General features: G+C 52.4%; 1 protein-coding gene across 2 annotated transcripts in view; it reads left to right on the top strand.

Moving 5' to 3' along the window:
* GSK3B (glycogen synthase kinase 3 beta) overlaps nt 1–15,004 on the top strand; it is a 182,052-nt gene that overhangs the window by 132,438 nt on the left and 34,610 nt on the right. For both annotated transcript variants that reach the window (XM_082247647.1, XM_082247646.1), the window contains exons 6-7: nt 8,125–8,231; nt 12,608–12,705. In XM_082247647.1, coding sequence (XP_082103773.1) covers nt 8,125–8,231; nt 12,608–12,705 — 205 coding nt within the window. The remainder of the gene's footprint in view (nt 1–8,124; nt 8,232–12,607; nt 12,706–15,004) is intronic.

The raw sequence follows: 15,004 nt of genomic DNA, 5'->3' as shown, positions 1-15,004 counted from the left end.
CTTCCTTTGGTTCCATCCATGTCCCAGTAACTTGTCGGCCTTCTGAAAGTGCAAGTGGAGGGATAGCAATGTGCGGGATTCCTCTGGGGGTTGCATGGTCATCACAGATGTTTTCAAACTAGACCATCTTTGCAATAACATGCCAATCCTTCATCTTTATTTTTGTTATAAAAAAAAAAATAAGATTATAAAATGTGATGAAATGGGTTATCAGAGTTGATACTTGTCAAATAAACCTATGACTTGAGTATGGCCTCAGAATGGGGCCCATTCTAGCCTATCCATTATAGAAATATTGGCCTTTCCTTGTACCCCCCCTCGCAGAAATAAGCTCTTCTCTGCTGTAATCTTTAACCACTTGACCTCCGGAAAAAAACAATATTTCTCTTTCATTCATTGACGTACACAGCTTCTGATGATCTTAATCATTGGGTTATACTGCCCCATACAGGAGTAGGACACTAGGCAGAAAAAAGTCTGGCTACGCCTATGGGCACTCCCAGGGGGTATACTCCCTCTCTCTGCTATAGGTACTTTTCTGCCTAGTCAGGGGTAAGGACCTAGTTCCTTGCTGGGATCTCTGGTTCTGGCAATTTTTTCTTTGTGGTTTTTATCCTGTGAGATCTACAATCAACTGCCGGACTGGGCGACGGGCTGGATAATCTAGATCCAGTGGTCACCCCAGTCTGGCCAGCGAGCGCGTGCAGACCTCAGCTCTGCGCTAGGTTGGCCGCGACATAGCCCCACCGTACGGGGGCTGGCCTGCAAGTTAAACGCCTCACGAGGTCTTATACGACAGCATTCCTCCTTTTCCTCCATTTCGATAGAGAGGAGGTTCTGTCTGGAGTGGTGCCCGCCTAGTTCCTGGTATAATAAGTGACTGTCTCCCCTTTCCCCCTGGAGGGTTTTGGGTTGGACGTGGGCCCCTCCATGGGACGGTCAGACCCCTGTGTTCCCCTCCTTCCCGTTAGGCACCCCCCCTCATCAGTCTGGTGGTCTCTGTGGGCCATATCGCCCCCCTTCCTCCCCTTTACTAACGCTGGAGCCTGGGGTGGGGGCAGGGTACTGTGCTGGCGATTGTGGGGGGGGGTTCGCCACAGGCGACTGGCTGTGGGGGGAAGGTGGTGCTGTACCTGGTAGGGGCTCCTGCAAGGGCCCCCCTTCCGGTCTGTCCCATTTTCTGAGGCCTAGGGATCCCTCCTGGGTCTCTGGGAGCCTCGTGGGGCTGCCATTTTGCTGTAGCCTATGTGCTCAATGCACTCTGGCCATTTTGCCGTGATTTGCCATTGAAATTAGCGGCAGCCATGAAAGTGGAGCCTTGTGGGTGGCGGTTTTGGCAGTGGGAAGCCCCTCCTCATCTCCTAGTGCTGACTCCTGGATCTTTTCACTTCCTGATCGCCGCACGTGGAGTGCAGATTATCTTGGTGGCTGCAAGTGCCTGTTTCTGCTGGTTGATGAGTCCTCTCCTCTCTGCTGTGGATCGATTAGGTGCTCTGTTACTGGCGACTGAGTGGTGCTGCCGGAGCAGTGGGGGTATCCCTTAGCAGTGTTTTTACACCTTTTCTTGTAGGGTCCCCCTATTGACTCATGGTGTCTTTGGAGCACATTTCCCCACCTGATCCCCTCTCTGAGACTGCGGGGCCCTCTGAGTCCCAACCATCCATCGATGTACTGACGGCGGTCCTGGAATCCTTTGTGTCCCGAGTGGAGGTGGCTTTCAGGCGAGGGGCTAGCGTAAAGTTCCCCCCCCCCCCCCCCCCCCGCTTTCCCCTGCCTCATCTGTCGCATCAGATCCTGAATCTGATTCGGCCACTGCGGACGTGGGTCACTCTGCTGGGTCTGCAGCCACGTGCCCTGAGTTCTCAGATATTGAGGATGGTTCCTCCCCTTCTGCAACCATGCACGCAAAGGCGCTGGTGGATGCACTGATTGTATCTGTGTGTGAGACCTTAAAAATGGAGGACGCAGCTGAAGCTGCAACAAAGCCGTTGGTTCCCTTTGACACCCACAAGCCATCCAGAGCGGCAAAGGTGTTTCCTTTCAACACCTATTTTGACAGAATTGTTGCTAAGGAGTGGGAACGGCCAAAACCTTGTGGTCCCTAAGCGATTTGCTATGCGGTACCACTATGAGGAGTCCCTTCTTAAAAAGTGGCCTGTTCCACCAGTGGTGGACCCTCCGGTCTCTAGATTGAACAAAGCAACCCTGGTCCTGGTTAAAGAGTCACTGGCCTTTGAGGATCCGGCTGACAGGAAGACGGAGGCTGTGGCCCACAATATGTACACCCTGGCTGGTTTGGCACTGAGGCTGTATTTACCATTGCTCTGGTTTCGTAAACTGTGACCAAGTGGGCTAAGCTTTTACGCTGTGACCTGGAGGAGGAGCAGCTCCCCCCTTGCCTTTGCTGAGCTGGCGGACCAGTTGGACCAGGGGCTGCAGTTTATCTGTGATGCCTCTTTGGATGCGGCTCCCCTATTTGCTAGGCTCTCTGTTTCAGCAGTGGTCCTTCAGCATATTTTTTTTGGCTCAAATGCTGGTCTGCAGACCAGACTTCTAAGAAGACCTTGACTGATCTTCCTTTTCAAGGAGATCCCCTGTTTGGAGTTACCCTGGATGACATCATTAAGGGTCCCACAGGGGAGAAGAGTACCTTTCTTTTTCAGGCTACTAAAAGCAAGGACCTAGTCGCTGACGTTCCTTGGAAGCTTCCTCTCAGGAAGGATCTGCTGTCCCAAGGACTAATCTTCCATCCTGCTTTACAGTCGCTGGTTTTGACGGCTTTGCTGTTGAACGCCAGGTGCTCATGGGTAGAGGTTTGTCTGAGTCGGTGATTCTAACGCTGTTAAAAGCTAGGAAATCTACTTCTAGGAGGATCTACCATCATATGTGGAAGACATAGATTTCGTGGTGTGAGTCTCTTGGTGTTCATCCATGTTGTTTTTCGGTGGCTCGATCTTGACCTTCCTTTTAATGGGGGGTTGAGCAGAAACTGGCCTTGAGTACTATCAAGGGCCAGGTGCCAGCCTTAGCGATCTTCTTTCAACGGCTCTTGGCCACACACTCCCTGGGGCGTACTTTTCTTCAGGGAGTTCGGCACTTGGCTCCCCAATGTGGTCTCCCTTTATGAAACTTCGGGAGATTCCCCTGCTTACGCTGTCCCAAAAGGTGACCTTTTTGGTGGCTATCACCTCTGCGCGGAGGGTGTCAGAATTGTGAGTTTGCCTTACTTGGTGGTTCACAGAGATAGGGTGGTTCTTCGCCCCTGTCCGTCATTCCTTCCAAAGGTTGTCTCGGATTTTCATTTGAATGAAGACCTTGTGTTGCCTTCCCTGTGGCCAAAATATCCGAAGGAAATTGCTTTGTATGCCTTGGATGTGGTCCGGGCGATTAGGGTGTACCTGGCAGCTATGGAGTCTTTTAAGGAAATCGGACTCACTGTTTGTGCTCACAGATGGGCCTCTGAAAGGGTTGTCCCCTTCCTCTCATACTCAGATGGATCAGACAGACGTTGGTTAAGGCCTATTGCATCAAGGATCAGGTTCCTCCCTTCCCTGTCAAGGGACATTCTACTCTGGCGCTCAGTGCCTCCTGGGCCTTCCTTCATCAGGCATCAGTGACGCAGATTTGCAAGGCGGCCACCTGGTCGTCTGTGCACACTTTCACAAAGTTCTATAAAGTGGATGTGTTTCCATCGGCAGGTGCTTCTTTTGGCCGCAAGGTTTTGCAGGCTGTTGTTTAGAGGACCTGGCCCTCCTTGAGGGTGTATTGTTCTTTTCAGGTGGGCTCCAGTTGTTTTGGTTGAGCTCCTGTTTACCTGGTTGGCTATAGTTTAGCCTTGGGAATTTCTTTTTCGCTGTTCCCTCCCCTTATGTTTGATACTGCTTTGGGACATCCCAATGGTTAAGAAGATCAGGAGCTGTGTCCGTCAATGAACGAAAGAGAAAATGGGAGTTTTGACTTACCGTAAAATCTATTTCTATGATGTCCATTGACGGACACAGCACCCACCCCTCTGTGGAGTTGTAATTCTTCTGACAGTGCTTGTAACAAAACGAAGTACCTATAGCAGAGAGGGAGAGTATACCCCCTGGGACTGCCCATAGGCGTAGCCAGACTTTTTTTCTGCCTAGTGTCCTACTCCTGTAGGGGGCAGTATAACCCAATGATTAAGAAGATCAGAAGCTGTGTCCGGAATATTTGTTTTTATATTTGTAACGGCAGCAATCAGCGACTTATAGCAGGACTGCGATATTGTGGCGGACAGTCGGACACGAACTGACACTTTGTGGGAACGAGTGACACCAATACAGTGATCAGTGCTAAACATATGCACTATCACTGTACTAATGACATTGGCTGGGAAGGGGTTAACATCAGAGGTGATCAAATGGTTAACTGTGTTCCTAGCCTGTGTTTTTTTTTTTTTTATAGTGTGGGAGGTGCTTTTACTAGGGGATGAGGAAGGGGTTAAACATCTAAGGTGATCAAAGGGTTAAATGTGTGCCTAACCAGTGTTTTTGTGTAAACTGTGTGGTGCTTTTACTAAGTGCCGGTGTTCTAAAATTTTGTCGGACCCATGAAAATTCCGGACCTCGTCACTTCCGGTGATGCTACGTCATAACCCAGCTGGTGCGAGCCCCGGTGCGCATGTGCACAAGACATTTTCAAGGTCCGATGAAATTCTAAGACTTAGCGAACAGCTGATTGAGAGTTGGAGGGGCTGAGGTGGGACGCGCACACCGCCGCAGGAAAATTGCTGTCACGGACGAACCAAAGGTGCTGGAGACCCCAAAATTTTATCGTAGGTGGCCAAGACCCTTACCTACGGCTGATGAAAGTCTCGGGGATGAAAGGGCGCGGAGCAGTGACCCCGAGAACCAGGCCTCCCCCCGCCATAGACTCCAATGTTAAACCTGGTCACCTCACGGTTAGGTCACGGTCCCTTTGGGGAGCTGTCACTGCCGAGCCATAGGTCGCGTCAGATATGAAAAAGATATAGTAGGTAGCCAGGACCCTCAGGTACATCTGGAAAAAAAATTTGGGTCTCGGGGACCTTTGGGCTCGGAGCAGCGACGTGCCAAAGTGGACCAACTTTCTCCATAGACGCCAATGTTAAATCCGGGGGGGGCTCCGGGTAGAGTTTCTGGTTTTCCCGGTCACTTTGGGGAGCTGTCACGGGCGAACCATATGTGCTGAAGACCCCAAAAAATTATCGTAGGTAGCCAAGACGCTCCCCTACAGCTGATAAAAATTTGGCCCGGTTCTCAGGGTCACTGCTCCACGCCCTTTCATCTCCGAGACCCCAATTTATCAGCTGTAGGGGAGCGTCTTGGCTACCTGCGATACAATTTTGGGGTCTCCAGCACCTTTGGTTTGCCCGTGACAGCTCCCCAAAGGGACCGTGACCTAACCGTGAGGTGACCAGGTTTAACATTGGAGTCAATGGAGGGGGGAGGCCCGATTCTCGGGGTCAATGCTCCGCGCCCTTTCATCCCCGAGACTTCAAAAAAAAAAAAGGGAAGGGTCTTGGCCACCTACGATAAAATTTTGGGGTCTCCAACACCTTAGGTTCGCCCGTGACAGCAATCTCTTGGGAACCATCTCTTTCTCCTTGTGCTGACTCATGGGTCTTTACTTTCCCTGGACGTCGCACATGGAGCAAGTGATATCCTGGTGCAGTCGGTACCTTTCTGGTGGGGTGGTGAGTCTGGTGGGGTCCTTTCCTCTCTCTGCTGCAGGATTGTGGGGCGCTCTTTTGCTGGTGACCTGGTGGGGGTGTCCCTTGGCAGTGTTAGACCCGTTTTGTGGGGGTCCACCTCTTTACCAATAGAGTCCTTGGAGCACATTTCCCCACCTGACCCCTTCTTAGAGGCTGCAGGGCCTTTGTGTCCCAACCATCCATTGATGCACTGACGGCGGTCCTGGAGTCCTTTGTGTCCCAGGTGGAGGTGGCTTTTGGGCAGTTGGCAAGCAAAAAGTGCTCCCTGCCTTCCCCTGCCTCATTTGTCTCCTCAGATCCTGAACCCGATTCAGCCGCTATGGACGCAGCCCACCCTGCAGGGTCTGCGACCACACGCCCTGACTTCTCTGATGATTCCTCCACACCTGTAGCGGTGCTGCTGAAAGCAGTGATTGTTTCTGTGAGTGAAACTTTTACAAATGGAGGAAGAAGCTGAGGCGGAGGTGGCTGTCCCCTTTTGGCACTCACAAGCCGTCTAGAGTGGCAAAAGTGTTTCCTTTTCCCTTGTATTTTGACAGATTTGTCGCAAAAGAGTGTCCTAAACGTCTCTTTGTGATTCCTAAACACTTTGCGATGAGGTACCCTTTTGAGGAGTCCCTCCTTAAAAAGTGGACTGTTCCACCGGTGGTGGACACCCAGGTTTCCAGGTTGAATAAGGCAACCATGATTCCGGTTGAGGAATCGCTGGTCTTTAAGGATCCGGCTGACAGAAAAGCGGAGGCTGTGGCCCGAAAAATGTTCACTGTTGCTGGTTTGGCGCTTAGGCCGGTCTTCACCATTGCTCTAGTGTCCCAAACTCTGACCGAGTGGGCTAAACGTTTGCAACGTGACCTAGAGGGTGAGCAGCTTTCCTCTGCCTATGCTGAACTGGCGGACCAGTTGGTCCAGGGGCTGCAGTTTATCTGTGATGCCTCTTTGGAGGAGCCTTTTACAGTTTGTGGCGTTACCCTTTGCTCTCACCTCCGCCCTTCGGGTCTTCACTAAAGTGTTGGCTCTGGTTCTGGCATTGCTACATCAGTGGGAAATTGCAATCTTTGGTTACCTGGATGACCTCCTCTTGTGAGCGAAGTCCTCTGCTGCTCTGGTGGACGATGTGGAGATCACTATACAGACCCTGAGGGAGTTCGGTTGGCTTCTGAATTGCCAGAAGTCTGCTCTGATTCCATCCAGAAAATTGGATTATCTGGGTCTGGCTTTGGACTCCGCTCTAGCCAGAGTGTTCCTTCTTCTGGACAAACTCTAAAAGTTCCATGCTGCGATTCATCTCCTGCCGTCCAGCAGATGGTCATCCCTCTGGACTTGCATGCGGTTGCTGGGCCTGATAGTATCTACCTTTTGAGGCAGTTCCGTTTGCACAGTTCCATATGATGTCCCTGCAAAAGGAGATCTTGGTCAAGTGGGAAAAGTGTCCGAAGTCACTGGACAATCAGATCCGGCTGAGCCAGGAAACCAAAGGATCTCTGGTCTGGTGGCTTTGCTCTCCAGCTCTTTGACAGGGCAAATTGTTTCTCCCCTTGTATTGGACAGTGGTCACCACAGATGTCAGTCTGTCCAGGTTGGGGAGGTGTTCTGGGTCGGATCTCTGCTCAGGATGTGTGGACACTGGAAGAGTCCAGACTACCGATAAATGTCCTGGAATTCCGGGATCAGGCTATGCCTTGATCACTGGACGGATCGTCTCCTGGAGCTTCCAGTGCAGATTCAGTCAGACAATGCCACGGCTGTGGCTTATGTCAATCACCAGGGTGGAACAAGAAGTGTGCTGGCAGCTTTGAAGGTAGCTGGCATTCTGGCATTCTACGGTGGGCAGAACGTTTTGTTCCTGCTCTCTCTGCCATACACATTCCAGAAGTGGAAAACTGGCAGGCGGACTATCTCAGTCGGCAGGGGCTGGATCAAGGGGAGTGGTCCTTTCACCCGGACGTGTTTCATCAGATATGTCTCCGGTGGGACTCCCCCCGAGTAGGATCTGTTGGCGTCCCAGGTCAACAGAAAGGTTCTGAGCTTTTTGCCACAGTTACGGGATCCTCTGGCAGACGCCACAGACGCTGTAGTGGCCCCGTGGTGATCCACCGATTGCCTGCTGAAAATTTGAATCCCGGGTTATAGCATCTAGCTGCAGCCATAACCCCCGGTGTTATACTGTAAAAACATTATATAAATTCCCAGTTACGCGGTCGGCAGTTGGCTATGCTCATATCTATTTTAATTTTTAAATCTATTTGGTTGCTCTGAGCAACAAGAGCTGTTTTGTAGTCCAGCCATGTCTAATCATTGGAGGTCCAAGTGAAATGCACTGCATCTATGTATGACTGTATAATGTTATCTGAACTGTATGAGGTCACACCCAGTAATGATCCCTTTTTTCTTTTTCTGCCTGACAGTGCGAAGCAGCTGGTCCGCGGGGAACCCAATGTCTCCTACATCTGCTCTCGGTACTACAGGGCTCCGGAGTTGATCTTTGGAGCCACTGATTATACCTCCAGCATAGGTAGGTACACTTCTCTTCAGTTTGTGAAATGCTTTGTTGGGGCAACACCAGCTCTGCGTTTCTAAAAACAGCAACCAATAAAAGGAAGCAGACGATGCAGCCATATTAGTTCAGTAGAGTTGTCCTGCAGGAAAGTGGGATAGATGGATGTGAGTTGGAAACGTCTGTCAGTGAAGGTTCTTTGTTATGCAGGTCATTGTATATTATTTATTACAATGATATATAGCAATACACAGCACTTTATCTAATGTACATTTACATCAGTCCCTGCCCTCAAAGAGTTTAAAATCGAAGGGCCCTATCCAGGGGCATATCTATCCTAAGGCAAACAAGGTGTTTGCCTTGAGTGGCCTTTTTCAGGGGGGGGGGGGGCGGGTGGAGCGATGACACTACGAGCAGTGGCTTTACACCCAGGTGACACCGGTGGTATCACCGCAGACTAAACGTTAAAAGGGGAGAAAAGCAGAAGCAGGAGGTGGCGGTGGCTGCGATCCGAGTCTCGGACTGTGATTGTGCCTCGCTACACACAGTAGGTAAAAAGGAGTAGGCGGACTGCGGGAAGGTGAGTATCCGGTTTAGTGGGTTTTTTTTTTTTGCGGGGGGGGGGGGAAACTCCTGGTATAGTATGGGAGGGATAGGGGAGCCCCCTATCTCTTTCTCACCCCCTCTTTCCCACCCCCCTCTCTCTCTCCCACCCCCCCTCTCTCTCTCTCTCCCACCCCCCCTCTCTCTCTCTCTCCCACCCCCCCCCTCTCTCTCCCACCCCCTCTCTCTCTCTCTCTCTCTCTCTCTCTCTCTCCCACCCCCCTCTCTCTCTCTCTCTCTCTCCCACCCCCCTCTCTCTCTCTCTCTCTCTCTCACCCCCCTCTCTCTCTCCCACCCCCCTCTCTCTCTCTCCCACCCCCTCTCTCTCTCTCTCTCTCCCACCCCCTCTCTCTCTCCCACCCCCTCTCTCTCTCTCCCACCCCCTCTCTCTCTCTCCCCCCCCCTCTCTCTCTCTCTCTCCCACCCTCTCTCTCTCTCTCCCACCCCCTCTCTCTCTCTCCCACCCCCCTCTCTCTCTCTCCCACCCCCCCTCTCTCTCGCCCACCCCCCCCTCTCTCTCGCCCACCTCCCCTCTCTCTCGCCCACCTCCCCTCTCTCTCGCCCACCTCCCCTCTCTCTCGCCCACCTCCCCTCTCTCTCGCCCACCTCCCCTCTCTCTCGCCCACACCGCCCCCCTCTCTCTCCCACACCGCCCCCCCTCTCTCTCCCACACCGCCCCCCCTCTCTCTCCCACACCGCCCCCCCTCTCTCTCCCAAACCGCCCCCCCTCTCTCTCCCAAACCGCCCCCCCTCTCTCTCCCACACCGCCCCCCCTCTCTCTCCCACACCGCCCCCCCTCTCTCTCCCACACCGCCCCCCCTCTCTCTCCCACACCGCCCCCCCCTCTCTCTCCCACACCGCCCCCCCTCTCTCTCCCACACCGCCCCCCCTCTCTCTCCCACACCGCCCTCCCTCTCTCTCTCTCCCACCCCCCTCCCTCTCTCTCTCTCCCACCCCCCTCCCTCTCTCTCTCTCCCACCCCCCTCCCTCTCTCTCTCTCCCCCATCCCCCCTATCTCTCCCCCCCACTCGCCCTCTCTCTCTTCCCCCCACTCGCCCTCTCTCTTCCCCCCACTCGCCCTCTCTCTCTCTCCCCCCACTCGCCCTCTCTCTCTCTCCCCCCACTCGCCCTCTCTCTCTCTCCCCCCACTCGCCCTCTCTCTCTCTCCCCCCACTCGCCCTCTCTCTCTCCCCCCCCACTCGCCCTCTCTCTCTCCCCCCCCACTCGCCCTCTCTCTCTCCCCCCCCCACTCGCCCTCTCTCTCTCCCCCCCCACTCGCCCTCTCTCTCTCCCCCCCCACTCGCCCTCTCTCTCTCCCCCCCCCACTCGCCCTCTCTCTCTCCCCCCACTCGCCCTCTCTCTCTCCCCCCACTCGCCCTCTCTCTCTCTCTCCCCCCACTCGCCCTCTCTCTCTCTCTCTCCCCCCCACTCGCCCTCTCTCTCTCTCTCTCTCTCTCCCCCACTCGCCCTCTCTCTCTCTCTCTCCCCCCCACTCGCCCTCTCTCTCTCTCCCCCCACTCGCCCTCTCTCTCTCTCTCCCCACTCGCCCTCTCTCTCTCCCCCCACTCGCCCTCTCTCTCTCCCCCCACTCGCCCTCTCTCTCTCTCCCCCACTCGCCCTCTCTCTCTCTCTCCCCCACTCGCCCTCTCTCTCTCTCTCTCCCCCACTCGCCCTCTCTCTCTCTCCCCCACTCGCCCTCTCTCTCTCTCTCCCCCACTCGCCCTCTCTCTCTCTCTCCCCCACTCGCCCTCTCTCTCTCTCTCTCCCCCACTCGCCCTCTCTCTCTCTCTCCCCCACTCGCCCTCTCTCTCTCTCTCTCTCCCCCACTCGCCCTCTCTCTCTCTCTCTCTCCCCCACTCGCCCTCTCTCTCTCTCTCTCTCCCCCACTCGCCCTCTCTCTCTCTCTCTCTCCCCCACTCGCCCTCTCTCTCTCTCTCCCCCACTCGCCCTCTCTCTCTCTCCCCCACTCGCCCTCTCTCTATCTCTCTCCCCCACTCACCCTCTCTCTCTCTCCCCCACTCGCCCTCTCTCTCTCTCTCTCCCCTACTCGCCCTCTCTCTCTCTCTCCCCTACTCGCCCTCTCTCTCTCTCTCCCCTACTCGCCCTCTCTCTCTCTCTCCCCCACTCGCCCTCTCTCTCTCTCTCCCCCACTCGCCCTCTCTCTCTCTCTCCCCCACTCGCCCTCTCTCTCTCTCTCCCCCACTCGCCCTCTCTCTCTCTCGCCCTCTCTCTCTCTCGCCCTCTCTCTCTCTCCCCCCCACTCGCCCTCTCTCTCTCTCCCCCCCACTCGCCCTCTCTCTCTCTCCCCCCCACTCGCCCTCTCTCTCTCTCCCCCCCACTCGCCCTCTCTCTCTCTCCCCCCCACTCGCCCTCTCTCTCTCTCTCCCCCCCACTCTCCCTCTCGCTCTTCCCCTCCCTCCCTCCCTCTCGCTCTTCCCCTCCCTCCCTCCCTCTCGCTCTTCCCCTCCCTCCCTCCCTCTCGCTCTTCCCCTCCCTCCCTCCCTCTCGCTCTTCCCCTCCCTCCCTCCCTCCCTCTCGCTCTTCCCCTCCCTCCCTCCCTCCCTCTCGCTCTTCCCCTCCCTCCCTCCCTCCCTCTCGCTCTTCCCCTCCCTCCCTCCCTCTCGCTCTTCCCCTCCCTCCCTCCCTCTCGCTCTGACCCCCCCCCCACCCCACCCTCCCTCCCTCTCGCTCTGCCCCCCACCCACCTCTGCATATATACATACAAACAGCCTCCAATGAAAGTCATGTTATTTCACTTGTCATGCGATTCCAAGCGTTTTGTATTGCAACAGAAATCACAGTGTGAAGCAGGGCTTAACAGCTGCTTGAGAAAGCTGCTGGAAGCTTTCCCAATACTTTGCAAAGATTTGCTCTTATACAAGCTATAACCTGTCTAAACAAGACCTTAGAGTAACGTTCCTAGCAGCTCCATGAGTGGCCCTGCTAGTGTCTATGTACCCTGAATATGATGGGCCTCTCTTCGTGTCCACACACCCTCTCATCTAATGAGCCATACTGGGAAATATTGCTGATCCTACAAGCCATGTATCCATCACCTGGACATCTGCTGAATCGCTAATTGTCAGTCTGCACTCAGTGATCTCCCCATGCCATTTACTGTGTGTGCGTACGATTTATTTCCATGTCATTTAATGGACAATTAACCAGAAAGGATTGTGGGTAGTGACCACTGGTCTCCATTGCTGGTTTAGTGCTCTAGGACACATGTTCACTTGAAGCAGCAGGGATAAACCAATTTTTAGCAACACTGCTGAAAATCCCAGCATGCATTAGTGCAGTTTGTGAAGGCAAAAAAGCATCTGTCTGCTGCATTCAATCAAAACTCAGCTACTATTTTTATAGTGCAGAGTAGGCAGCGGAACCTGGAATTTGCCGTCGGGCAGAAGAATACTTTCTTTCCTCCATTATAAATTATAACTGGATAAGATCTCAAGGCTTCTTTTTAACAACTTAAAGTGTGTATCTGCTGAAGTAATAGTCCCTTTTGAACCAAAATGAACAATAAACTGATAAGTCACACATTATAGGAACTGTCTTACCTGCCAGCAGAGTGCTGATTGGGCAGATGTGAGGATATAAATACATGTGGACCTTTGCAGCGGTTTATCAGCACAGCAGGGAGAGAGATTCCTATTACATGCTATAACTAATCTCATCTGTAAACATAGCCACTAAATGGTACCATAGGATGTGAAGCCCACACACTCTCCAGTCTGAGCTTGTACCCTGTGTGACTTAGTCATTGTAATGTCACTCTTTGTCTTCTACAGATGTCTGGTCAGCGGGCTGTGTGCTGGCCGAGCTGCTCCTGGGTCAGCCAATTTTCCCCGGTGACAGCGGAGTGGACCAGCTAGTGGAGATCATCAAGGTAAGGAAAATTGCTATTGATGTATTTTACCTAGTTAGACGGGCCAGCCCATGTATCTGTTGGCAGTCCATAATAAAATCTGTCTGTAAACATGGTGACTGCCCCATATCTGGTGCTGGGTCATCATTAATTCTGTTTTAGAGATGCAGATGCCCCCTTTGTCTGTTGGCAGTCCATGATGAATTTTCTTATACAGCTGCAGACCATCCCTTTACTGGTGCCATTGTGTTAGGAATCCTTTTGTAGAGACAAAGAACACCTCATATCTAGTGGAAGTTTGTGATGTAGTTTCCTGTAGAGCTCCAGACTATGACAAAGTCTGTAGGTATGCAGACCACTCCATGTCTGGTGCCAGTCCTTTATATACGCTGGGTGTAGTAATGCAGGCCACTCCTATATATGGAGCCAGTCTACTAAGATGTCTGCTGTAGAGCTGGAGTCCATGATGAAGTCTGGCTGTAGATGTGCAGACCACCCCATATCTGGTGCCAGACCATGATGATATCTGGCTGTAGATATGTAGATCACCCCATAACTATTGGCAGTCTATGAGGAAGTCTGCCATAGAGCTGCAGTCCCCGATGAAGTCTGCTGAAAAGCTGCAGTTAATGAGATCATCTGGTTGTAGATGTGTGGACCACCCCATACATGGTGCCAGACCATGGTGAAGTCTGGCTATAGATGTGCAGACCACCCATATCTGGTGGCAATGATGATATATAGCTGTAGATATGCAGACCACCCCATAACTTTTTGAAGTCTATTATGAAGTCTGCCGTAGCGCTGCAGTCACAGATGAAGGCTGCTAAAGAGCTGCAGTCCATGACGAAGTCTGGTTGTAGATGTGCAGATCAACCCATATCTAGTGGCAGCCCATGATTAAGTCTGGCTGTACAAATGCAACCCACCCCGTAACTAGTGGCAGTCAATTAGAAAGTCTGCTGAAGAGCTGTAGTCCATGGTGAAGTCAGGGTATAGAGCTGCAGTCTATGATGAAACCTAGTTACAGATATGCAGGCCACTTCATATCTGGAGCCAGTTTATTAGGATGACTGCTGTAGAGCTGCAGTCCCAGATGATATCTGGCTGTTGATATGCAGACTACCCCATAACTAGCGGCAGTCTATTAGGAAGCCTCCTGAAGAGCTGCAGTCCCGGATGAAGTTGGCTGAAGAGCTGCAGTCCATGGTGAAATCAGGGTGTAGAGCTGCAGTCTATGATGAAACCTAGTTATAGATATGCAGACCACCCCATAACTAGTGGCAGTCTATTAGGATGTCTGCTGTAGAGCTCCAGTCCCTGATGAAGTTGGCTATGGAGCTCCAGTCCCTGATGAAGTCTGCTATAGAGCTCCAGTCCCTGATGAAGTCTGCTATAGAGCTCCAGTCCCTGATGAAGTCTGCTATAGAGCTCCAGTCCCTGATGAAGTCTGCTATAGAGCTCCAGTCCCTGATGAAGTCTGCTATAGAGCTTCAGTCCCTGATGAAGTCTGCTTTAGAGCTGCAGTCTATCATAAAATCCAGTTATAGATATGCAGGCCACTCCATGTCTGGAGCCAGTCTATTAAGATGTCTGCTGTAGAGCTGCAGTTCATTATGAAATATGGCTGTAGATGTGCAGTCCACCCCATATATGGTGCCAGTCCTTGATGATGTCTGGATGCAGAGCTGCCAACAACCCCATATCTAATAATATTGAAGTTTTCATATTTATCTTTCATGTTCTTGCATCTCTAGTATCTGGAATGTCACATATTTCTTCGCCAAATCTTGAGCCTTCAGTGACCCTGTCATTGCAACTCCATCTGACAGTCTTCTATCGGAAAATTGAAGACGTTGGGCAGAAAATTTGTTGCCGAACAGTGACTGCAGCAATTGCAGCCACTTTTTGGGTATTCTGGCTGCTGCGAGTCGAAGTGGTCAGAATACAATAGTCAGCAGTAGATTTGTCCATCCAGATGGTTTAGCATGGATGCAGAAGTCCAAGTGTGTATGGCTAGCCCAAGTCTGCCAGTCTCTGCAAACTGAAGGAAAACAATACAATCCCTCGGTGGCCTATCCTGTTATTTCGGCATTTGTTCACTAAGCATTTGTACATACAAATGACCACTAGAGGCAGAATGTTTAATCACATGAAATGTGGAACAACAAGAATCTAAAACTGTAAAAGATAGATGGATAAATGACTATAAAATGAGAAACAGGTTCATTATGATTCAAACTGTGGAAATACACTATAGATTGCCTTTGAGGCTGACTCAGCTATTAGGCGTTTGTGGGCAGAGCCAGCATTAGAAATC

Source organism: Pelophylax lessonae (assembly GCF_965119305.1).
Source record: "Pelophylax lessonae genome assembly, chromosome: 2".
NCBI classification, from domain to species: domain Eukaryota; kingdom Metazoa; phylum Chordata; class Amphibia; order Anura; family Ranidae; genus Pelophylax; species Pelophylax lessonae.
This window is presented reverse-complemented; position numbering and strand designations above follow the sequence as displayed.